This window comes from Pristiophorus japonicus, unplaced genomic scaffold (assembly GCF_044704955.1).
Source record: "Pristiophorus japonicus isolate sPriJap1 unplaced genomic scaffold, sPriJap1.hap1 HAP1_SCAFFOLD_280, whole genome shotgun sequence".
NCBI classification, from domain to species: Eukaryota; Metazoa; Chordata; class Chondrichthyes; family Pristiophoridae; genus Pristiophorus; species Pristiophorus japonicus.
In genome coordinates, this window is record NW_027252560.1 from 836,042 (window position 1) to 863,083 (window position 27,042).

At 48.4% G+C, this 27,042-nt stretch overlaps 1 protein-coding gene across 1 annotated transcript in view; it reads left to right on the plus strand.

Annotated features, from left to right (window-relative positions):
- LOC139247673 (sperm flagellar protein 2-like) overlaps positions 1 to 27,042 on the plus strand; it is a gene marked incomplete at its 3' end in the record, with an annotated part of 216,366 nt that overhangs the window by 170,121 nt on the left and 19,203 nt on the right. Inside the window, 4 exon segments of the mRNA XM_070871758.1 lie at positions 11,740 to 11,969; positions 14,907 to 15,013; positions 21,912 to 22,094; positions 24,175 to 24,267. Of these exon segments, the coding sequence (XP_070727859.1) occupies positions 11,740 to 11,969; positions 14,907 to 15,013; positions 21,912 to 22,094; positions 24,175 to 24,267 (613 nt within the window).

Below are 27,042 nucleotides of genomic sequence, written 5' to 3' on the forward strand. Positions count from 1 at the left end.
CTTGGATATATTACACTGTATCATCAGTACCCTTGGATATATTACACTGTATCATCAGTACCCTTGGATATATTACACTTGTATCATCAATACCCTTGGATATATTGCACTGTATCATCAGGGCCCTTGGATATATTACACTTGTATCATCAGTACCCTTGGATGTATTACACTGGTATCATCAATACCCTTGGATATATTACACTGTATCATCAATACCCTTGGATATATTACACTTGTATCATCAATACCCTTGGATATATTACACTGCATCATCAGTGCCCTTGGATATATTACACTGTATCATCAGTGCCCTTGGATATATTACACTGTATCATCAATACCCTTGGATATATTACACAGTATCATCAATACCCTTGGATATATTACACTTGTATCATCAATACCCTTGGATATATTACACTTGCATCATCAGTACTCTTGGATAAAGTACACTTGCATCATCAGTGCCCTTAAATATATTACACTTGTATCATCAGTACCTTTGGATATATTACACTGTATCATCAGGGCCCTTCGATATATTACACTGTATCATCAATACCCTTGGATATATTACACTGTATCATCAGGGCCCTTGGATATATTACACTGTATCATCAGGGCCCTTGGATATATTACACTGCATCATCAATACCCTTGGATATATTACACTGCATCATTAATACCCTTGGATATATTGCACTGTATTATCAGTGCCCTTGGATATATTTCACTGCATCATCAATACCCTTGGATATATTACACAGTATCATCAGTAGCCTTGGATATATTACACTGTAACATCAGTACCCTTGGATATATTATACTGCATCATCAGTGCCCTTGGATATATTACACTGTATCATCAGTATCCTTGGATATATTACACTGTATCATCAGTATCCTTGGATATATTACACTCTCATCAGGGCCCTTGGATATATTACACTGTATCATCAATACCCTTAGATATATTACACTGCATTATCAGTACCCTTGGTTTTATTACACTGTATCATCAAAACCCTTGGATATATTACACTTTATCATCAGTTCCCTTGGATATATTACACTGTATCATCAGTACCCTTGGATATATTACACTTGTATCATCAGTACCCTTGGATATATTACACTGTATCATCAGGGCCCTTGGATATATTACACTTGTATCATCAATACCCTTGGATATATTACACTTGTATCATCAGTACCCTTGGATATATTACACTTGTATCATCAATACCCTTGGATATATTACACTGTATCATCAGTGCCCTTGGATATATTACACTGTATCATCAGTGCCCTTGGATATATTACACTGCATCATCAATACCCTTGGATATATTACACTGCATCATCAATACCCTTGGATATATTACACTGTATCATCAGTGCCCTTGGATATATTACACTGCATCATCAATACCCTTGGATATATTACACTGTATCATCAGTGCCCTTGGATATATTACACTGTATCATCAGTGCCCTTGGATATATTACACTGCATCATCAATACCCTTGGATATATTACACTGCATCATCAATACCCTTGGATATATTACACTGTATCATCAGGGCCCTTGGATATATTACACTTGCATCATCAGTACTCTTGGATATATTACACTTGTATCATCAGTGCCCTTAAATATATTACACTTGTATCATCAATACCCTTGGATATATTACATTGTATCATCAGTACCCTTGGATATATTACACTTGTATCATCAATACCCTTGGATATATTACACTGTATCATTAATACCCTTGGATATATTACACTGGTATCATCAGTATCCTTGGATATATTACACTGTATCATCAGTACCCTTGGATATATGTATCATCAGTACCCTTGGATAGAAACATAGAAACATTGAAAATAGGTGCAGGAGCAGGCCATTCAGCCCTTCTAGCCTGCACCGCCATTCAATGAGTTCATGGCTGAACATGAATCTTCAGTACCCCCTTCCTGCTTTCTCGCTATACCCCTTGATCAACGAGTAGTAAGGACTTCATCTCACTCCCTTTTGAATATATTTTGTGAATTGGCCTCAACTACTTTCTGTGGTAGAGAATTCTACAGGTTCACCACTCTCTGGGTGAAGAAGTTTCTCCTCATCTCGGTCCTAAATGGCTTACCCCTTATCCGTAGGATATATTACACTGTAACATCAGTACCCTTGGATATATTACACTGTATTATCAGTACCCTTGGATATATTACACTTGTATCATCAATACCCTTGGATATATTACACTGTTTCATCAATACCCTTGGATATATTACACTTGTATGATCAATACCCTTGGATATATTACACTTGTATCATCAATACCCTTGGATATTTTACAATGTATCATCAATACCCTTGGATATATTACACTGTATCATCAGTGCCCTTGGATATATTACACTGTATCATCAATACCCTTGGATATATTACACTGTATCATCAATACCCTTGGATATATTACACTATCATCAATACCCTTGGATATATTACACTGTATCATCAGTGCCCTTGGATATATTACACTGTATTATCAATTCCCTTGGATATATGACACTGTATCATCAGTATCCTTGGATATATTACACTGTATCATCAGAGCCCTTGGATATATTACACTTGTATCGTCAGTGCCCTTGGATATATTACACTGTTTCATCAATACCCTTGGATATATTACACTGTATTATCAATACCCTTGGATATATTACACTGTATCTTCAATACCCTTGGATATATTACACTGTATTATCAACACCCTTGGATATATTACACTGTATTATCAATACCCTTGGATATATTATACTGTATCATCACTGCCCTTGGATATATTACACTTATGTCATCAGTACCCTTGGATATATTACACTTGTATCATCAATACCCTTGGATATATTACACTTGTATCATCAGGGCCCTTGGATATATTCCACTTGTATCATCAGTGCCCTTGGATATATTACACTTGTATCATCAATACCCTTGGATATATTACACTTGTATCATCAGGGCCCTTGGATATATTCCACTTGTATCATCAGTGCCCTTGGATATATTACACTTGTATCGTCAATACTCTTGGATATATTACACTGTATCATCAGGGCCCTTGGATATATTACACTTGTATCATCAATACTCTTGGATATATTACACTGTATCATCAGGGCCCTTGGATATATTACACTTGTATCATCAATACCCTTGGATATATTACACTTGTATCATCAGTACCCTTGGATATATTACACTGTATCATCAGTACCCTTGGATATATTACACTTGTATCATCAATACCCTTGGATATATTACACTTGTATCATCAGTACCCTTGGATATATTACACTGCATCATCAAAACCCTTGGATATATTACACTGTATCATCAAAACCCTTGGATATATTACACTTGTATCATCAATGCCCTTGGATATATTACACTATCATCAGTGCCCTTGGATATATTACACTGTATCATCAGGGCCCTTGGATATATTACACTTGTATCATCAATACCCTTGGATATATTACACTTATATCATCAATACCCTTGGATATATTACACTGTATCATCAATGCCCTTGGATATATTACACTATCATCAGTGCCCTTGGATATATTACACTGTATCATCAGGGCCCTTGGATATATTTGGCTAGATTTTCGGCTCTTTTGCATCTCTGTGCCTGGAGGCACGGTAAATGCTGCTTTTGGGCGTCACGCCGAGTGGCCAGGCTTTCGCGCCCTGCCATTAAATTCGGCTCCTGATTTGCGCTGGCGCACTAACTTACCGCCCCGCCCTCCAGTTTGGCTGTCATCATGACCTCCGTCGTTGTGCAACGCTGTGCTCTGTGGGGAATGTCTGAAACATAGGAAACTTGTGAACACGGAGGGTTGTAAATCTGTGGAATTCTCTACCCCAGAGAGCTGTGGAGGCTGGGTCAGTGAATATATTTAAGGCGGAGATGGACTGATTTTTGAGCGATTAGGGGTTATTGGGAGCGGGCAGCGAAGTGGAGCTGAGTCCATGATCGGATCAGCCGTGATCGTATTAAATGGCGGAGCAGTCTCAAGGGGCTGTATTTCCTACTCCTGCTCCTATTTCTTATGTTTACTGAGAGAGAGAGACACATCGAGAGACAGACAGAGAGAGAGAGAGACACACACACACGGAGATTCACACACACAGGGAGAGAGGGAGAGAGAGAGATTCAGTGAGATAGAGAGAGAGAGAGAGAGAGACACACACACACGGAGATTCACACACACGGGGAGAGGGAGAGGGAGAGGTAGTGATTCAGTGAGATAGAGAGAGAGAGAGAGACACACGGAGATTCACACACACTGGGAGAGGGAGAGGTAGAGATTCAGTGAGATAGAGACTGAGAGAGAGAGAGAGGGAGAGCTCTCATGTGCCAGACCATGTGAGCACCGAGGGGGTTGGGGGAAACCTTTTTTTAAAAAAAAACGTAAAAACATTCCCAAAACATTGGCCACATCACCACAACACAAATCGCTGAAAACATTAAAAGATCAAACATTCATACTTGCGTTCGGACACTTTATCCTCCTCACCGCCGGCTGTGCTGGACCATCCTGATTTCCCAGGCGGTCATTGCGGGCGCACTTCTGGGTGGACGGGTTGGGCAAATGGCCAAACTAGTCTCTTTAACCAATAATGCAACCCCCCTCCTTTTTTACCCACCTCTCTGTCTCGCCTGAAAACTCTGTTACCAGGAACGTTGAACTGCCATTCCTGCCCTTCTCTCAGCCAGTCTCAGTAATCATCATCATCATAGGCAGTCGAGGAAGACTTGCTTCCACTCTAAAAATGAGTCCTTAGGTGGCTGAACAGTCCAATACGAGAACCACAGTCCCTGTCACAGGTGGGACAGACAGTGGTTGAGGGAAGGGGAGGGTGGGACTGGTTTGCCGCATGCTCCTTCCGCTGCCTGCGCTTGGTTTCTGCATGCTCTCAGCGATGAGACTCAAGGTGCTCAGTGCCCTCCCGGATGCACTTGCTCCACTGAGGGCGGTCTTTGGCCAGGGACTCCCAGGTGTCAGTGGGGATGTTGCACTTTATCAGGGAGGCTTTGTGGGTGTCCTTGTAACGTTTCCTCTGCCCACCTTTGGCTTGTTTGCCGTGTAGGAGTTCCGAGTAGAGCGCTTGCTTTGGGAGTCTCGTGTCTGGCATGCGGACAATGTGGCCTGCCCAGCGGAGCTGATCGAGTGTGGTCAGTGTTTGTAAGATGGCCCCGGGGTGGGAGCTCCCCTGCTGCACAACTTCCATCTTCTACCATCCGAGAACTACCCACCCTCAGCCTCCCCCCCGCTCCCCCAGTGTCTAAACCTCCCCTATCCAAGATAAGGAGTCTTAAACACTTAAACCCTTACTCTAAACCCAACCCTCAGTAATAGTACCAATACTGCTCACAGTCTCCAACTGAGGTCTTATTCAGGTTCTATAAAGGTTCAACATTACCCCGTGGCTGTTATATTCTTCACCTTGTGATGAAACCTAGAACTCTCTTAGCTTTTCTTCAGCCCGCGGACCTGCATTAATGTCCTGTGACCCTGCCCCAGAATCCCCCCAACCTACTTCCATTCGCTGTGTAAGCACCACGGTTACCGTGTTACCAAACTGAATCGGTGGCTGGTGTGCGACAGTCACCACACGTTTAAAAAAAATCCACGCACAGGCATCTTCCATCTTCAGGATGTAGTTCGGGATCTGGAATATTAGGTCCTTCATTGAAACACTTGTGAACTCATCCCTTTTTGGTGTGGAAGCAAGTCATCCTCACTTCGAGGGGCTGCCTATGATGATGACTCACACTGAATTCCACCTGTCACTAAAAGCCCAGTTACGATGCGACCAATAGCCTCTGCAGTTGTATGTGTAAACCTGGAGCCTCTGCCGCTGGGCCTGTTCACCGATGTCCCACTGATGAACACAGTGAGCAGAAATGGCCCAGGTTTGAATCCTGTGGGACACCACTGCCCACTCTTTAAAAAAACATCCCAAACTCCCACTCTCTCTTTCCTCCCTTCCAACCAGTTTATAATCCAGTTTGCTATCCTCTCCCTAATTCCATAACCCTTTTCCCTTAACCTTCAGTAATCTCCCTTACGGTAACTTGTCAGAGGCCTTCCTAAAGTCCATGTACACTCCATCCACCACATGTCCTAAAGTCCATGTACACTCCATCCACCACATGTCCTAAAGTCCATGTACACTCCATCCACCACATGTCCTAAAGTCCATGTACACTCCATCCACCACATGTCCTAAAGTCCATGTACACTCCATCCACCACATGTCCTAAAGTCCATGTACACTTCATCCACCACATGTCCTAAAGTCCATGTACACTCCACCCACCACATGTCCTAAAATCCATGTACATTCCACCTACCACATGTCCTAAAGTCCATGTACACTCCACCCACCACATGTCCTAAAGTCCATGTACACTCCACCCACCACATGTCCTAAAGTCCATGTACACTCCACCCACCACATGTCCTAAAGTCCATGTACACTCCATCCACCACATGTCCTAAAGTCCATGTACACTCCACCCACCACATGTCCTAAAGTCCATGTACACTCCATCCACCACATGTCCTAAAGTCCATGTACACTCCATCCACCACATTTTCCACCTATTGTGTCTGTTACCTCCTCAGAGAATTCTATGATGTTTACCCAATACTACTTTCTCATTCTCTAGATACAGGGGATACATGGAAATTTTATCCTTAATTAACGACTCTAAAATGTTCACTCCCACAGATGTTAAACTAACCTGTCTAATTACCTGTATTAGTCTGTCTCCCTTTTTATAAATGGGGACTACATTGGTCTCTCTCTAGTCCTCCGACACACACCCACAATCAATAGAGCCTGAAATATTATTTCTCGGATTATCTCCCTCATCTCTCCCAAGATCCTGGGATGTGTCCGATCAGGCCCTGGGGTGTAGTCATAAGAACATGAGAAATAGGAGCAGGAGTCGGCCATACAGCCCCTCGAGCCTGCTCCGCCATTTAATACCATCATGGCTGATCTGATCAGGGACTCGGCTCCACTTCCCCGCCCGCTCCCCATAACCCTTCACTCCCTTATCGCTCAAAAATCTGTCTATCTCCGCCTTAAATATATTCAATCACCCAGCCTCCACAGCTCTCTGGGGCAGAGAATTCTGTATCCACCCTGCTCGTTACATCCTCAAAGAACTCCAGCAAATTTGTCAAACACGATTTCCCCTTCGTAAATCCATGCTGACTCTGCCTGATTGAATTATGCTTTTCCAAATGTCCTGCTACTGCTTCTTTAATAGTGGACTCCAACATTTTTCCAACGATAGATGTTAGGCTAACTGGTCTATAGTTTCCTGCTTTTTGTCTGCCTTTTTTAAATAGTCTTCCTTCAGCCCAACCAACTTATCTACAATTTCCCTTTCGCCCGTCATAATATCGCTCATCTCGCAGTCAAACCCTGCAGGATTCACCTTCTGCCCGATATCCAAGTGCCCCACCCCCTGATTAAAGGGGGGTCGCACTCCAAAAACTTATAAAGTGCCCCCTTGTTTTTTTTTGTTTTTTGTGGGGTTTTTTGAGGGCACCAAAAACACAAATTATACACGTGCCCCCTGGCTAAAAAGGGGAGAGGGTCAGTAAAACCGACAAACTTAAACAAATTAAACTTTCGATATTGTGGTTTCCTCTCCCTTGATGCAGAGTCATTATTCAGTAGCTCTGCTCTCTTCTGGTCCTCACCTACAGATTGACAAACCTTTCCTCAGGGGTCCCTCCTCACTTTAACAATTCTCTTTTAACTGATTATAAAAATGCTTTCATGTTCCTTTTGATGTATTTGAGTTATTTCCCTCATGCTCCTCCTGAGCGTCCTTCTCTGAGCATGTAAATTTCTCCTATTCCTCTTTAGTTTGTTCATTATTGTTCTTAGTCATCACCGACACTTTGTCCACAGCTTTCCAAAACTGCTTGTACTTTCCTTTTTTATCGGAATAGCTTTTTTTTTGCCCCCATCTCACTGAACTCTGAACTCTGCCCCCAACTCTCTGAACTCTGCCCCAACTCACTGAACTCTGCCCCCATCTCACTGAACTCTGAACTCTGCCCCATCTCGCTGAACTCTGCCCCATCTCGCTGAACTCTGCCCCATCTCGCTGAACTCTGCCCCATCTCGCTGAACTCTGCCCCATCTCACTGAACTCTGCCCCATCTCGCTGAACTCTGAACTCTGCCCCATCTCACTGAACTCTGAACTCTGCCCCATCACTCTGAACTCTGCCCCATCTCACTGAACTCTGCCCCATCTCACTGAACTCTGAACTCTGCCCCCCATCTCACTGAACTCTGAACTCTGCCCCCCATCTCACTGAACTCTGCCCCCATCTCACTGAACTCTGCCCCCATCTCACTGAACTCTGCCCCATCTCACTGAACTCTGCTCCCAACTCACTGAACTCTGAACTCTGCCTCATCTCACTGAACTTTGAACTCTGCCCCATCTCGCTGAACTCTACCCCATCTCGCTGAACTCTGCCCCACCACTCTGAAATCTGCCCCATCTCACTGAACTCTGCCCCCATCTCACTGAACTCTGCCCCCATCTCACTGAACTCTGCCCCATCTCACTGAACTCTGAACTCTGCCCCCATCTCACTGAACTCTGCCCCCATCTCACTGAACTCTGCCCCCATCTCACTGAACTCTGCTCCCAACTCACTGAACTCTGAACTCTGCCTCATCTCACTGAACTTTGAACTCTGCCCCATCTCACTGAACTCTGCCCCATCTCACTGAACTCTGCCCCATCTCGCTGAACTATGCCCCACCACTCTGAACTCTGCCCCATCTCACTGAAATCTGCCCCATCTCACTGAACTCTGCCCCCATCTCACTGAACTCTGCCCCCATCTCACTGAACTCTGCCCCCATCTCACTGAACTCTGCCCCCATCTCACTGAACTCTGCTCCCATCTCACTGAGCTCTGCTCCCATCTCACTGAACCCTGCTCCCAACTCACTGAACTCTGCCCCACCACTCTGAAATCTGCCCCATCTCACTGAACTCTGCCCCCATCTCACTGAACTCTGCCCCCATCTCACTGAACTCTGCCCCCATCTCACTGAACTCTGCCCCCATCTCACTGAACTCTGCCCCCATCTCACTGAACTCTGCCCCCATCTCACTGAACTCTGCCCCCATCTCACTGAACTCTGCTCCCATCTCACTGAACTCTGCTCCCATCTCACTGAACTCTGAACTCTGCCTCATCTCACTGAACTCTGAACTCTGCCCCCATCTCGCTGAACTCTGCACCCATCTCGCTGAACTCTGCCCCCATCACGCTGAACTCTGCCCCATCGCGCTGAACTCTGTACTCTGCCCCCGCCACGCCAACCTCTGCCCCCGCCTCACCGACCCTCGCCGACCTCTGCCCCTGCCTCGCCGACCTCTGCACTCTGCCCTAATCCAATCTGGCGCTCTAATTTATGCGCTGACTTTTTCCCTTTCTAGTTGGATCTTAAACCTTATCATAGTGAGCTCATTCCTCCCAAGGTGCTCACTCACATTCAGCTCCCCTAGCTGATCTATTTCACTACCCATAGCCAAATCCAGCAGCACCTCTGTCTTTGTAGGTCCACGAACACCCTGCTCGAGGGCGGAGTCCTGTACACATTGCAGGAATTCCAAAAGGCATTCGGTAAGGTGCCACACAAAAGGTTACTGCAGAAGATAGAGGTACGTGGAGTCAGAGGAAATGTATTAGCATGGATAGAGAATTGGCTGGTGAACAGAAAGCAGAGAGTCGGGATAAATGGGTCCTTTTTGGGTTGGAAATCGGTGGTTAGTGGTGTGCCACAGGAATCGGTGCTGGGACCACAACTGTTTACAATATACATAGATGACCTGGAAGAGGGGACAGAGTGTAGTGTAACAAAATTTGCAGATGATACTAAGATTAGTGGGAAAGCAGGTTGTGTAGAGGACACAGAGAGGCTGCAAAGAGATTTGGATAGATTAAGCAAATGGGCTAAGGTTTGGCAGATGGAATACAATGTCGGAAAGTGTGAGGTCATCCACCTAGGGGGAAAAAAACAGTAAAAGGGAATATTATTTGAATGGGGAGAAATTACAACATGCTGTGGTGCAGAGGGACCTGGGGGTCCTTGTGCATGAATCCCAAAAAGTTAGTTTGCAGGTGCAGCAGGTAATCAGGAAGGCGAATGGAATGTTGGCCTTCATTGCGAGAGGGATGGAGTACAAAAGCAGGGAGGTCCTGCTGCAACTGTACAGGGTATTGGTGAGGCCGCACCTGGAGTACTGCGTGCTGTTTTGGTCGCCTTACTTAAGGAAGGATATACTAGCTTTGGAGGGGGTACAGAGGCGATTCACTCGGCTGATTCCAGAGATGAGGGGGTTACCTTATGATGATAGATTGAGTAGACTGGGTCTTTACTCGTTGGAGTTCAGAAGGATGAGGGGTGATCTTATAGAAACATTTAAAATCATGAAAGGGATAGACAAGATAGAGGCAGAGAGGTTGTTTCCACTGCTCAGGGAGACTAGAACTAGGGGGCACAGCCTCAAAATACGGGGGAGCCAATTTAAAACCGAGTTGAGAAGGAATTTCTTCTCCCAGAGGGTTGTGAATCTGTGGAATTCTCTGCCCAAGGAAACAGTTGAGGCTAGCTCATTGAATGTATTCAAATCACAGATAGATAGATTTTTAACCAATAAGGGAATTAAGGGTTACGGGGAGAGGGCGGGTAGGTGGAGCTGAGTCCACGGCCAGATCAGCCATGATCTTGTTGAATGGTGGAGCAGGCTCGAGGGGCTAGATGGCCTACTCCTGTTCCTAATTCTTATGTTCTTATGTACCCTTCTCTCTATTGAGTCCCGATCGCTCAGTGGATCTCCCAGCAAAGCGGATGGAGTATAAAAGCAGGGAAGTCTTGCTACAGTTATACAGGGTATTGGTGAGGCCACATCTGGAATACTGCGTGCAGTTTTGGTTTCCATACTTACGAAAGGATATACTTGCTTTGGAGGCAGTTCAGAGAAGGTTCACCAGGTTGATTCCGGGTTGACTTATGAGGAAAGGTTGAGTAGGTTGGGCCTCTACTCATTGGAATTCAGAAGAATGAGAGGTGATCTTATTGAAACGTATAAGATTATGAGGGGACTTAATAAGGTGGATGCAGAGAGTATGTTTTCACTGATGGGGGAGACTAGAACTAGGGGACATGATCTTAGAATAAGGGGCCGCCCATTTAAAACTGAGATGAGGAGAAATTTCTTCTCTCAGAGGGTTTTAAATCTGTGGAATTCACTGCCTCAGAGAGCTGTGGAAGCTGGGATATTGAATAAATTTAAGACAGAAAGACAGTTTCTTAACCGACAAGGAAATAAGAGGTTATGCGGAGCGGGCGGGGAAGTGGAGCTGAGTCCATGATCGGATCAGCCATGATCATATTAAATGGCGGAGCAGGCTCGAGGGGCCTTATGGCCGACTCCTGCTCCTATTTCTTATGTTCTTATGTTCTTGTTGTCCATAGTGCTGGCTGAGTGGACACTGCTGTATTCCAGTTCTCTTTACGTGTATATACAAACAACTTAATTCTGCTGATCTGCTTTCTGATCTCACCTCTCCCTGCACCGTTCGATTTTCCAGCATCGATGCTCTGCTCAACATCGGGCTGGAGCACGTGGACACTGCCTCCAAGATCGAACACCAACTGGTCCTCCACAGCAAGGAGTTCTTCGTCAATGGCGATGTGAAGATGATCCCAGACCCGGAGCCACTCACACGCTTGCCCTCCAAAGAGATCCCAAAGGAGGGCAAGCTGACAATCGAGCAGCTGCAAAACCTCCATCGGCAGTTCATGCTCGGAGCACCCACAGGTGAGCACTCGGTCTAGAGAAGCTGTCACAGAGCAGATCCAGGGTGCCAGGAGTTCCCAGAGACAACACCCTGCCCTGGGAGGGGTGGCTATGTGTAGCTGTCTTTTTGTGGGGCACTTCAGCTCCGAATATACTGCTCGTGGCATGCTCTTCCACACTCCTCATTGAACCAGGCTTGATCTCTTGACTTGATGGGAATGGCAGAGTGAGGGATATGCCGGGCCATGAGGCTACAGATTGTGGTGGTATACAGGTCTCATACTCCTGATGACACCAAATACCACCAACGATGTCTCCGCAAGATCCTACAAATCCCCTGGGAGGACAGACGCACCAACATTAGCGTCCTCGACCAGGCCAACATCCCCACCATTGAAGCACTGACCACACTCGACCAGCTCTGCTGAGCAGGCCACATTGTCCGCATGCCAGACACGAGACTCCCAAAGCAAGCGCTCTACTCAGAACTCCTTCACGGCAAGCGAGCCAAAGGTGGGCAGAGGAAACGTTACAAGGACACCCTCAAAGCCTCCCTGATAAAGTGCAACATCCCCACTGACACCTGGGAGTCCCTGGCCCAAGACCGCCCTAAGTGGAGGAAGTGCATCCGAGAGGGCGCTGAGCACCTCGAGTCTCATCGCCGAGAGCATGCAGAAATCAAGCGCAGGCAGCGGAAGGAGCGTGCGGCAAACCTGTCCCACCCACCCCTTTCCCTCAACCACTGTCTGTCCCACCTGTGACAGGGACTGTGGTTCTCATCTTGGACTGTTCAGCCACCTAAGGACTCATGTTAAGAGTGGAAACCAGTCTTCCTAGATTCCGAGGGACTGCCTATGATGATGATGATGACTCCTGATGGCCCACAGCACCTCATGGGTGCCCAGTTTTGAGCTGCTAGATCTGTCCCATTTCATCATCATAGGCAGTCCCTCGGAATCGAGGAAGATTTCTAAAAATGAGTCCTGAGGTGGCTGAACAGTCCAATACGAGAACCACAGTCCCTGTCACAGGTGGGACAGATAGTCATTGAGGGAAAGGGGTGGGTGGGACAGGTTTGCCGCACGCTCCTTCCGCTGCCTGCGCTTGGTTTCTGCATGCTCTCGGCGATGAGACTCGAGGTGCTCAGCGCCCTCCCGGATGCACTTCCTCCACTGAGGGCGGTCTTTGGCCAGGGACTCCCAGGTGTCAGTGGGGATCTTGCACTTTATCAGGGAGGCTTTGAGGGTGTCCTTGTAACGTTTCCTCTGCCCACCTTTGGTTCATTTGCCGTGAAGGAGTTCTGAGTAGAGCACTTGCTTTGGGAGTCTCGTGTCTGGCATGTGGACAATGTGGCCTGCCCAGCGGAGCTGATCAAGTGTGGTCAGTGCTTCGATATTGGGGATGTTGGCCTGGTCGAGGACACTATCCCGTTGAGTACGGTGGTAGGGCCACACAACACGATGGAGGGTGTCCTCAGTGTGAAGACGGGACTTCGTCTCCATAATGACTGTGCGGTCGTCACTGCTACCAATGCTGTCATGGACAGATCCAACTACCACAAGAAGATTGTTGCGGACGAGGTCACAAGTGGGTTTCCCCTCGTGTTGGTTCTCTCACCACCTGTCGCAGGCCCAGTCTACAGATATGTCCTTCAGGACCCGTCCGCTCGGTCGAAAGGCATGGGTGTGGCCTTGTGTCCTGATTGATGCTTGAGTGACAGCAGAGTGTCCCATCCCACTTTATTCTTCTTTTTCTTTCTAATGGTTTGATACATCTGAGTGTCTCGCTGGGCCAGTTCAGAGGGCAGATAAGAGTGAACCCTATTGTTGTGGGCTGGAGTCACATAAGACCCAGACCGGGTAAGCATAGCAGCTTTCCTTCCCTAAAGGACCCAAGTGAACCAGTTGGGTTTGTACAACAATCTGACAGCTTCATGGTCACTTTCAATGATCCCAGCTTTTTATTTCCATCGGTTTCTAAACTGACCTAAAATTCTCAAACACCTACAGTGGGATTTTAAACTCATGTTTTTTAGATTATTAATCAGATGGCTCATCCAGCAGAGTAACCAGTACAGCACTGTGCTGATTGGTGCGATTGGGGGTTCAAGAGTTTGGGATTGTAGTTTAAGGAGTTTGGGATTGGGGTATAAGGAGTTTAGGGTATAAGGAGTTTGGGATTGGGATTTAAGGAGTTTGGGGTTTAAGGAGTTTGGGGTTTAAGGAGTTTTGGGTTTAAGGAGTTTGGGATTGGGGTTCAAGGAGTTTGGGATTGGGATTTAAGGAGTTTGGGGTTTAAGGAGTTTTGGGTTTAAGGAGTTTGGGGTTTAAGGAGTTTGGGATTGGGGTTTAAGGAGTTTTGGGTTTAAGGAGTTTGGGATTGGGGTTCAAGGAGTTTGGGATTGGGATTTAAGGAGTTTGGGGTTTAAGGAGTTTGGGATTGGGATTTAAGGAGTTTGGGGTTTAAGGAGTTTGGGATTGGGGTTTAAGGAGTTTGGGGTTTAAGGAGTTTGGGATTGGGGTTTAAGGAGTTTGGGATGATGATTGGGTTTACTTTAAAGTAATTGACTGCACTAAAATTGGAATTGAAGTCAGCGGAAAGTCTGAGGAAGATTTATTGTATGGGGTTTGGATCCACAAGGGTGCCTTGAAGTTTGTTGTCGAACATGTATCTGAGCCAGATTGGCTTTACATGTTCACAAACAAACAGAGCAGCATCATGCAATCTTAAATAACCAGGAAAAATTGACTCATCGTTCATCAGAAGAAAGGAAATGAAAGTCATTAGTCACCATAAACCAGTCTCGGATTCTAGGAATAGGAGTTTCTGCTGATCATCTAAATATGTGTCAGAACTTCATGTAATAACTCTGTCATCTCCTCTGCCAACACGTGATCCTGCCAACTACTCCCCCTAACCCCGTCTGTCACTGTAATTTGCCCTGTTTATCTATTGCAGGTTTAATGACAAAAAAAGCCTTCATAGAGATTTTACAGGACCTGGTAACACTGGACCTTGGCTCAGACCTCCTGCCTGACCCATGGTGCTCCATCTCTTATTCACAGGTGTGTGCAGCCTCCCTGCCGTGGCGATCCGTACCTTTCCCTGAATTTAGAATCGCAGTGCGACCGAGAACCTGAAATAAATTCATCCCATTACATCAGGTGACAAGCAGCTTATCAGCTCACCCTCACATATCCCGCATCGCAGGATCTACTGATGATTCCTTGCTGCAGAGTCATTGCTGTGTCCATAGCATGGTGTCGTGGCAATCCCTGTAATGGGTTAAATCAACTGGTTTTACATCATTCTCCGCAGTAATTGAAGAACGTGTTCATAGGCTGCAAGCACTTTGGGCATCCTGAGGAAAGGCGCTATATAAATGCAAGTCTTTCTCTGTTAATCCAGCTCCCTCACACTGTCACTCAGTAACCCCTCTCCCCCAGCGCCCTGTGTTACTGACTGTATCTGTACTGATGTTAATCCAGCTCCCTCACACTGTCACTCAGTAACCCCTCTCCCCCAGCGCCCTGTGTCACTGACTGTATCTGTACTGATGTTAATCCAGCTCCCTCACACTGTCATTCAGTAACCCCTCTCCCCCAGCGCCCTGTGTCACTGACTGTATCTGTACTGATGTTAATCCAGCTCCCTCACACTGTCATTCAGTAACCCCTCTCCCCCAGCACCCTGTGTCACTGACTGTATCTGTACTGATGTTAATCCAGCTCCCTCACACTGTCATTCAGTAACCCCTCTCCCCCAGCACCCTGTGTTACTGACTGTATCTGTACTGATGTTAATCCAGCTCCCTCACACTGTCACTCAGTAACCCCTCTCCCCCAGCACCCTGTGTCACTGACTGTATCTGTACTGATGTTACTCCAGCTCCCTCACACTGTCACTCAGTAACCCCTCTCCCCCAGCGCCCTGTGTTACTGACTGTATCTGTACTGATGTTAATCCAGCTCCCTCACACTGTCACTCAGTAACCCCTCTCCCCCAGCGCCCCGTGTTACTGACTGTATCTGTACTGATGTTAATCCAGCTCCCTCACACTGTCACTCAGTAACCCCTCTCCCCCAGCACCCTGTGTTACTGACTGTATCTGTACTGATGTTAATCCAGCTCCCTCACACTGTCACTCAGTAACCCCTCTCCCCCAGCACCCTGTGTTACTGACTGTATCTCTACTGATGTTAATCCAGCTCTCTCACACTGTCACTCAGTAACCCCTCTCCCCCAGTGCCCTGTGTTACTGACTGTATCTCTACTGATAATCCAGCTCCCTCACACTGTTACTCAGTAACCTCTCACCCCAGCGCCCTGTGTTACTGACTGTATCTCTACTGATAATCCAGCTCCCTCACACTGTTACCCAGTAACCTCTCACCCCAGCGCCCTGTGTTATTGACTGTATCTCTACTGATGTTAATCCAGCTTCCTCACATGGTCACTCAATAACCTCTCTCCCCAGCGCCTTGTGTCACTGACTATCTCTACTAATGTTAATCCAGTTCCCTCACACTGTCACTCAGTAACCCCTCTCCCCCAGAGCCCTGTGTTACTGACTGTATCTCTACTGATGTTCGTAAAGTCCTGACCCTGTCGTACAGACTTACACGAGGCACATGCTGAAGTCAAGGTCACTCTGGACCTGCACCTTTATTTCACAGCTCTCGAGTGCCCACTTACCTGAGACCTGCCTTTATATACCTGTGTGGAACAGGTACACAGTGTCTCCTGCAATTGCACCTCTGGTGGTAAAGTATGCTTGTGGTTACAGGTCATATCTAGTTACAGTCATGTATAACATGGTAAGATACAGTTATATACAGTAGTGTGAGATACATGACATCACCCTCTCCTAAGGTCTTATTGTCTTTATCAATTCAGTCTCTCAGGTGGTCTACGCTCTCGCGTGGAGCGTCTTAGTTGTGGTTCAGTTGTTTGCCTTGGTGCCTGCTTTTCTTTCGGTGTGATTGCTGGTATCTCGCCTGGGCTGTCTGTTTCGTTCAGTATGATTGCTGGTATCTCGCCTGGGCTGTCTGTTGAGATTGCCCTTTTCTCAGGTTGTTCCCTCAGTCTGTCCACCAGATGTAGTGTGAGTTCCACATTGTAGTCTGCCTCTGGTTCTGCAGTGTTGTTGTGGAATCTACTTTTTACTTGGTCTACATGCCTTCGGCATGTTGGTCCATTGTCCATTTGTACAACCAGTAGCCTGTTTCCTTTCTTGCCTGTTACTGTCCCTGCAAGCTATTTGGGCCACTGCCATAGTTTAACACAAACACTTTGTCCCCTATCTCATTCCACCTCCCCCTCGAATTTCGGTCATGGTACTCAGTTAGCTTCCAGCGCTTTGCCTCAACAATTTCATGCATGTCTGGGAGGATTAACGAGAGCCTAGTCTTTAAGGTCCGTTTCATCAATAGTTGCGCGGGGGGAACCCCAGTCAACGAATGCGGACGAGATCTGTATGCCAGCAGCAGTCACGACAGGCGGCTCTGCAGCGTGGGACCTTGGATTTTAAGCATGCCTTGTTTGATGATTTGCACTGCTCTCTCCGCCTGGCTGTTGGAATCCGGCTTGAACGGTGCCGTCTCAACGTGATTTATGCCGTGGTCAATTATAAATTCTTGGAATTCTGCGCTGGTGAAGCACGGACCATTGTCACTGACCAATATGTCAGGAATTCCGTGCGTTGCAAACATGGTTCTAAGGCTCTCCACAGTGGTGGAGGTTGTGCTTGAGTTTAAAATGGTGCACTCGATCCACTTTCAAAATGCATCGACGACAACAAGGAACATTTTGCCCATGAATGGGCCCGCATAGTCTACATGCACCCGCGACCATGGTTTGGTAGGCCAGGGCCAGGGGCTCAGTGGAGCCTCCCTGGGGGCATTACTGAGTTGGGCACAAATGGTGCACCTTCGGACGCAGAGCTCCAAGTCCGCGTCAATGCCAGGCCACCAGACGTGAGATCTGGCGAAGGCCTTCATGAGAACGATCCCCGGGTGCTCGCGGTGGAGCTCCCGGACAAACGCCTCTCTGCCTCATAAAGGCATGACTACTCGGCTGCCCCACATCAGGCAGTCTGCCTGTAGTGATAGTTCATGCATGCGCCTATGGAAAGGTTTGAGCTCCTCGGGGCAGGCAACGTGGCTGCCCAGTCACCAGTTAAAACACATCTTTTTACTAAGGATAACGTGGGGTCGCTGGCCGTCCAGGCTCTGATTTGGCGAGCCGTCATGGGCGAACCTGTGGATTCAAAGGCATTGATTGCCATGACTATCTCACAGTCCTGTTCGCCAGACCCTTCCGTGGTCGCCAGGGGTAGCCTGCTAAGCGCGTCGGCACAGCTGTCTGTGCCTGGTCTGTGCCTTATTGTGTAGTCGTAAGATGCCAGCATGAGTGCCCACCGTTGAATGCGCGCCGAGGCGTTGGCGTTTATTGCCTTGCACTCTGAAAGTAGGGACGTGAGGGGTTTGTGGTCGGTTTCTAACACGAACTTGGCTCCGAAAAGGTATTGGTGCATCTTTTTGACACCGTACACGCACGCGAGCGCCTCCTTCTCAACGATACCGTACCTGCGCTCCGCCCGCGAAAGTGACCTGGAGGCATAAGCTATGGGTTGTAATTTACCCGCATCATTGACATGCTGTAAAACGCACCCGACCCCATACACTGACGCATCACATGTAAGAATTAGCTTTTTACCTGGGTCAAAAAAGGCTAAAACACTGTTGGAACATAGAAGGTTGCGTGCCTTATTGAAGGCGCATTCTTGGGCGTTCCCCCAAAACCAATCGCACCCCTTCCTGAGTAGCACGTGGAGAGGCTCCAGCAGCGTGCTCAAGTTCTGCATAAAGTTCCCAAAGTAATTGAGTAGCCCGAAAAAGGCGTGCAGTTCCGAGGCATTCCGGGGCCTGGGTGCCAGACAAATTGCTTCGGTTTTGGATTCTGTTGGGCGGATTCCATCAGCGGCAATCCTTCTGCCCAAAAATCCAACCTCTGACGCGAGAAACAGACACTTGGATTTCTTAACTCTTAGGCTTACCCGATCCAATCGACTTAGTACTTCCTCCAAATTGCGGAGATGGGAGTCGATGTCCCTGCCCGTGATGAGTATGTCATCTTGAAACACAACCGTCCCCGGGATGGACTTGAGCAGACTCTCCATGTTGCGCTGGAATATGGCAGCAGCCGACCTGATGCCGAATGGGCATCGATTGTACACAAAAAGGCCTCGATGTGTGTTGATGGTGGTGAGTAACTTAGACTCTTCGGTCAGTTCTTGCGTCATATACGCAGATGTGAGATCTAGTTTTGAGAAAAGTTTTCCTCCAGCCAATGTGGCAAATAGGTCCTCCGCTTTGGGCAGCAGATATTAGTCCAGTCGGGAGACTCTGTTTATGGTAGACTTGTAGTCCCCACAGATTCGTACGGATCCATCAGGCTTCATGACGGGGACGATGGGACTTGCCCAGTCGCTGAATTCCACGGGTGAGATAATGCCTTCCCGCAGAAGCCGGTCATGTTCATGTTCAATCTTTTCCCTCATCACATAGGGCACAGCTCTAGCCTTGTGATAGACCGGTCTGGCATCCTGTGTGATGTCGATTTTAACTTTAGCCCCTTTGAAGGTGCCTACACCTGACTGAAAGAGATGTTAAAAATGACTTGGAACTGTTGAGCAGGAGGTCCGTTCCTCCGACAACATGGTGTGAAAATCATCCCAATTTAGTTTTGCCAGCCAGGTTCTCCCCAACAGTGCTGGGAGACCTCCGGGGACAATTCACAGGGGAAGTCGGTTCACCATCCCTTTGTGTGTGACTGAGAGCATGGCGCTGCCAAGGACTGGGACGATTTCTTTGGTATAGGTCCTTAGTTTCGTGTCGATTCTTGTGAGTTTTGGTCTGTTGCTTTTGTGCGGTCACAGCTGTTCAAATTGTTGGACGCTTATGAGAGATTGACTAGCTCCCGTGTCCAGTTCCATGTTGACGGGTATCCCGTTGAGTAGGACCCTCATCATTATTGGAGGCGTCTTCTTGTAAGAACAGTGGACATTGATCGTGTTGACCTGCTGTACCCCGGCATCCCGGGCACTGTCCCCACTGTCTTCTGGTCCGCATTACGACCCTTCCGATTCGTATACCAGCCGAGCTGTTGTTTTTCTGCACATGCGAGCCAGATGCCCTATATAGTTGCAGTTTCTGCAAACAGCATGCTGAAATCAACACCCCCTTGTTGAGTGCCTTCCCCCACATCTCCAGCACAGACCGCTTCCATTGTTTCCGAAGGATGAGCTGCGTCTGGCTGATCTCCCTCGAGCTTCTCTCAGTCTGTAGTTGATTGCTCGCATTGTGGGTTGATGAGGTGTGAACGGCCGTTCATGTGGCCCTTGATGGCTTCTGGTGCCACTGCCTGCTGTTGAGGGCCTGCTCTCCTGCCTTTGTCTGTGTGTGGGGGTAGCGGCTTGTTTCACGCTGTGAACCCCTTGTTCCGATGTTTCGTTAGTTGTCGTACTCGCAGTATAGATCAACCTCATTTCTTCTTCTGCCAAGAATGTCTGTGCGACCAGTGCTGCTGCCTCTAGGGTCAAGTTCTTGGTCTCGATGAGCTTTCGGAATATGCCTGCGTGGCCTATTCCTTCAATAAAAAAGTCTCTCAGTACTTCTCTCCTTAGTTCATCGGAGAACTCACGTAAACTAGCCAACCTCCGAAGTTCCGCCACGAAGTCGGGTATGCTCGGGCCCACACAGCGTCTGTAGTTGTAGAACCTGTGTCTGGCCATGTGTAGGCTGCTCGCTGGCTTCAGGTGGTCTCTTACCAGTGTGCTCAACTCTTCAAACGACTTGCTTGCTGGTTTCTCGGGTGCCAACAGATCCTTCATTAAAGCGTATGTTTTCGAGGCACAGCTGGTCAAGAGATGGGCTCTTCTCTTGTCTGCCTTATTGTCGCCTAACCAGTCTTTGGTCACAAAGCTTTGCTGGAGCCTTTCTATAAAGTCCTCCCAATTGTCTCCCGCATTGTATTTCTCATTTGATCCGTTGGTGGCCATTCTGTGGATTCTGTGATCCCGTAACCCGTCACCATTCTAAAGTCCTGACCCTGCAGTACAGACTCACACGAGGCACATGCTGAAGTCAAAGTCACTCTGGACCTGCACCTTTATTTCACAGCTCTCGAGTGCCCACTTGCCTGAGACCTGCCTTTATATACCTGTGTGGAACAGGTATACAGTGTCTCCTGCAAGTGCACCCCTGGTGGTAAAGTATGCTTGTGGTTACAGGTCATATCGAGTTACAGTCATGTATAGCATGGTAAGATACAGTTATATACAGTAGTGTGAGATACATGACCATGTTAATCCAGCTCCCTCACACTGTCACTCAGTAACCCCTCTCCCCCAGCGCCCTGTGTTACTGACTGTATCTGTACTGATGTTAATCCAGCTCCCTCACACTGTCACTCAGTAACCCCTCTCCCCCAGCGCCCTGTGTTACTGACTGTATCTGTACTGATGTTAATCCAGCTCCCTCACACTGTCACTCAGTAACCCCTCTCCCCCAGCACCCTGTGTTACTGACTGTATCTCTACTGATGTTAATCCAGCTCCCTCACACTGTCACTCAGTAACCCCTCTCCCCAAGCGCCCTATGTTACTGACTGTATCTGTACTGATGTTAATCCAGCTCCCTCACACTGTCACTCAGTAACCCCTCTCCCCCAGCGCCTTGTGTTACTGACTGTATCTGTACTGATGTTAATCCAGCTCCCTCACACTGTCACTCAGTAACCCCTCTCCCCCAGCACCCTGTGTTACTGACTGTATCTCTACTGATGTTAATCCAGCTCCCTCACACTGTCACTCAGTAACCCCTCTCCCCAAGCGCCCTGTGTTACTGACTGTATCTGTACTGATAATCTCTCACTGTGTCGCCCATCGCTCTCTATTTCTAGGTATTGGATATCACCAACTCACTGACGCCAGACACGGATATTCTGGACTGGCGCCGTTTCCTGATCTCAGCCGCTCAGCCCTGGCCTTATCCGTCACTGAAAGAATTGTTGGAAACCAAGTGCAGGTTCCGGGCAGTGGATCAGACAGGCAGTGGCTACGTGACACAGGAGCAGTACAACGGGGTACAGTAACCCAAACACTGAGCCCACCCGCACATAGACCGCAACATGGACCCCCAACACTGCGGACCCCGCACAGGGACCCCCCAACACTGGGGACCCTCCCTACACTGGGGACCCCGCACCACTGGGGACCCCGCACCACTGGGGACCCCCAACACTGGGGACCCCCCCACCGCTAGGGACCCCCCTACACTGGGGACCCCCCAACACTGGGGACCCCCAACACTGGGGACCCCGCATAGAGACCCCCTACACTGGGGACCCCGCACATGGACCCCCTACACTGGGGACCCCCTACACTGGGGACCCCGCACCACTGGGGACCCCCCACCACTGGGGACCCCCCTACACTGGTGACCCCCTACACTGGAGACCCCGCACAGAGACCCCCTATACTGGGGACCCCCCTACACTGGGGACCCCGCACAGAGACCCCCAACACTGGGGACCCACAACACTAGGGACTCCGCACACGGACCCCGCACCACTGGGGACCCCGCACAGAGACGCCCCACACTGGGAACCCCGCACAGAGACCCCCAACACTAGGGACCCCAACACTGGGGACCCCGCACACGGACCCCGCACCACTGGGGACCCCGCACCACTGGGGACCCCCAATACTGGGGACCCTGCACAAAGACCCCCAACACTGGGGACCCCGCACAGAGACCCCCAACACTGGGGACCCCCAACACTAGAGACTCCGCACACGGTCCCCGCACCACTGGGGACCCCGCACAGAGACCCCCCAACACTGTGGACCCCCAACACTAGGGACCCCAACACTGGGGACCCCGCACACGGACCCCCAACACTGGGGACCCCGCACCACTGGGGACCCTCAACACTGGGGACCCTGCACAGAGACCCTCAACACTGGGGACCCCGCACACGGACCCGCAACACTGGGGACCCCGCACACGGACCCCCAACACTGGGGACCCCCAACACTGGGGACCCTGCACAGAGACCCTCAACACTGGGGGCCCCCAACACACAGGCCCCCAACACTGGGGACCCCCAACACTGAGGACCCTGCACGGACCCCCACAGTAACCCCAGCCTGACGAGGATAATTGATCTGACCCCTGTCCCATTCTAAAGTCCAGTCTGCACATCGAAACATCACGTGTTCCAGCCATTCTAGCTCTCTCTCTGATCTCCATTCTCTCCCTCTGTCTCTCTCTCTGCTCCATCCTGTCTGTCTCTCTGTCTCTGCTCTGTAATCTCTCTCTCTGTCTCTTTCTCTCTCTCTCTCTGCTCCATCCTCTCCCTCTTTCTCTTGGTCTCTCCGTCTGTCTGTCTGTCTCTCTCTCTCTCTCTCTCTGTCTGCTCCATCCTGTCTCTCTCTGTCCCTCTCTCTCTCTGTTCAATACTGTCTGTCTCTCTCTGAGTGTATGTGTGAGTCTGTCTCTTTCTCTGCTCCATCCTGTCTCTCTTACTGTCTGTGTGTGTGTCTCTCTCTGTCTCTCCCTCTCTGCTCTGCAATCTCTTTCTCTGCCTCTTTGTCTCTCACTCTCTCTGCTCCATCCTATCTCTCTCTCCCTTTCTCTCTCTCTCTCTCTCTCCATGCTGTCTCTCTCTCTCTCTCTGTCTGTATGTGTGTGTGTGTCTCTCTCTCTGTCTCTGTGTGTGTCTCTCACTCGCTCTCTCTCTCTGCTCCCTGTCTGTCTCTCGCTCTGTCTCTGTGTATGTGTCTCTCCATCTCTCTTTCCTCCATGCTGTCTCTCTCTCTGTCTATGTGTGTGTCTCTCTCTCTGTCTGTGTGTGTGTGTGTCTCTCTCTCTCTCTCTCTCTCTATGTGTGTGTGTCTCTCTCTCGCTCTGTCTGTGCGTGTGTCTATCTCTCGCTCTGTCTGCATGTGTGTGTCTCTCTCTCTCTCTCACTCTCTCTCTCTCTTGCTCTGTCTGTGCATGTGTGTGTGTGTCTCTCTGTCTCTCTGTGTATCTGTCCCTCCCTCTCTCTTTGCTCCATGCTGTCTCTCTTTCTCTGTCTGTGTGTGTGTGTCTCTCTCTCTTTGCTCCATCCTGTCTGTCTCTCTCTGCGTGTTCTAACTCTGCTCCCTTTATGATCCCAGATCGAGCTGTGGTTTCAGGGTGAGGGTGATATCCAAGTCCCAGAGGATCCGGTGGAACCTCTCCCATTCGAGAGACTGAACAAACTCAAGCAGGTATGGTCACCACAGACGGACGCAGGCGAGTTCAGGAGTGGACTGGGTTCCCTCCGCCAATCCCCTCCATCACTCCCTCACTCAATATTCCATCCTCCCTTATCTATTGTTACACTCTCTGTACCCAACACACCCTCCCCTCCCTCTGCTGTCTCCTAATGTCCTTTAGGGAAGGAAATCTGCTGCCCTTACCCGATTTGGCCGATATGTGACTCCAGATCCACAGCAATGTGGTTGACTCTTAACTGCCCTCTGAAATGGCCCAGCGAGACACTCGGTTGTATCATCATCATCAATGTTATGTATGTAATAACGCGATAGTCTGAACACTAAACTAACACAGGTACAAACCTGGCTCTGCATTATTCAGGCTCAAAGTGATTACATTACATGATGGCTTGCCTTTTATACCTGGGCCACACACGTGTGTAGAGCCCAGTGACCTCTGACAGTGGTGCCACCTGGTGGCTAGTAACACCAAGCATACATACATGACAATATCCCCCTTTAAGATATTAGTAACAGTCTTTTTACAAATAGAGATGGTCCGGGGCTTTCCGCTCCCGAGTTGATCGTCTCAGTTCAACTCCAGCCTCGGGTGAACGTTCTGAGTCTGTTATGACTGGGGGCTGGGGCTGATCTGATGGGAATGGCAATGACCACGTCAGGGATTGAAAGTCCAGATTCACTGATGACAGCGGAGTCCTCTGATGACTGAGGGTAGGTTGGTTGGTCACTGATCGTATCTTCCTCAGACTGTTCCGGTTCATCCGCCTGCCGCAGCTTTATCTGATCAACATGTTTCCTGCATGTTTACCCATTCTTGAGCTAACGATAAACACTCTGTTACCCTCCTTGGCCGTAACAGTACCGGCGATCCACTTGGGACCTTGACCATAATTTAGTACATACACAGGATCGTTAACAGGAATGTCACGTGACATGGCAGAGCGATCATGATCCCACTGCTGACTTTGACATCTGTATTCAACATGATCGTTCAAGTCAGGGTGGACAAGAGAGAGCTTGGTCTTGAGACCTCTCTTCATCAATAGTTCAGCAGGGGGGACCCCGGTGAGCATGTGGGGTCTTATCCTATAACTAAGCAATATGCATGACAAGTGAGTCTGCAGTGAACCTTGAGTTACACGTTTCATACTCGGTTTGATGGTTTGAACAGCACGCTCTGCTTGACCATTAGAAACATAGAAAATAGATGCAGGAGTAGGCCATTCAGCCCTTCGAGCCTGCACCGCCATTCAATAAGATCATGGCTGATCATTCCCTCAGTACCCCTTTCCTGTTTTCTCTCCATACCCCTCGATCCCTTTAGCCGTAAGGGCCATATCTAACTCGCTCTTGAATATATCCAAAGAACTGGCATCAACAACTCTCTGCGACAGGGAATTCCACAGGTTAACAACTCTCTGAGTGAAGAAGTTTCTCCTCATCTCAGTCCTAAATAGCTTACCCCTTATCCTTAGACTGTGTCCCCTGGTTCTGGACTTCCCCAACATCGGGGAGCATTCTTCCCGCATCTAACCTGTCCAGTCCCATCAGAATCTTATACGTTTCTATGAGATCCCCTCTCATCCTTCTAAACTCCAATGACTAGAGGCCCAGTTGATCCAATCCCTCCTCATATGACAACCCAGCCATCCCTGGAATTAGTCTGGTGAACCTTCGCTGCACTCCCTCAATAGCAAGAATGTCCTTCCTCAGATTAGGAGACCAAAACTGAACACAATATTCCAGGTGAGGCCTCACTAAGGCCCTGTACAACTGCAGTAAGACCTCCCTGCTCCTATACTCAAATCCCCTAGCTAAAAAGGCCAACATACCATTTGCCTTCTTCACCACCTGTTGTACCTGCATGCCAACCTTCAAAGACTGATGAACCATGACACCCAGGTCTCGTTGCACCTCCCCTTTTCCTAATCTGCCGCCATTCAGATAATATTCTGTCCGTGTTTTTGCCTCCAAAATGGATAACCTCACATTTATCCACATTATAATGCATCTGCCATGCATTTGCCCACTCACCTAACCTGTCCAAGTCACCCTGCAGCCTCTTAGCGTCCCCCTCACAGCTCACACCGCCACCCAGCTTGGTGTCATCTGCAAACTTGGAGATATTACACTCTATTCCTTCATCCAAATCGTTAATATATATTGTAAAGAGCTGGGGTCCCGGCACTGAGCCCTGCGGCACTCCACTAGTCACTGCCTGCCATTCTGAAAAGGACCCGTTTATCCCGACTCTCTGCTTCCTGTCTGCCAACCAGATCTCTATCCACGTCAGTACATTACCCCCAGTACCATGCGCTTTGACTTTGCACACCAATCTCTTGTGCGGGACCTTGTCAAAAGCCTTTTGAAAGTCCAAATACACCACATCCACTGCTTCTCACTTGTCCATTCTGCTCGTTACATCCTCAAAAAAATTCCAGAAGATTCATCAAGCATGATTTCCCTTTCATGCTGACTTGGACCGATTCTGTCACTGCTTTCCAAATGCACTGCTATTTCATCCTTAATGATTGATTCCAACATTTTCCCCACTACTTATGTCAGGCTAATCGGTTTATAATCATCCGTTTTCTCTCCCTCCTTTTTTAAAAAGTGGTGTTACATTAGCTACCCTGCAGTCCATAGGAACTGATCCAGAGTCAATAGACTGTTGGAAAATGATCACCAATGCATCCACTATTTCTAGGGCCACTTCCTTAAGTACTCTGGGATGCATGCTATCAGGCCCCGGGGATTTATCGGCCT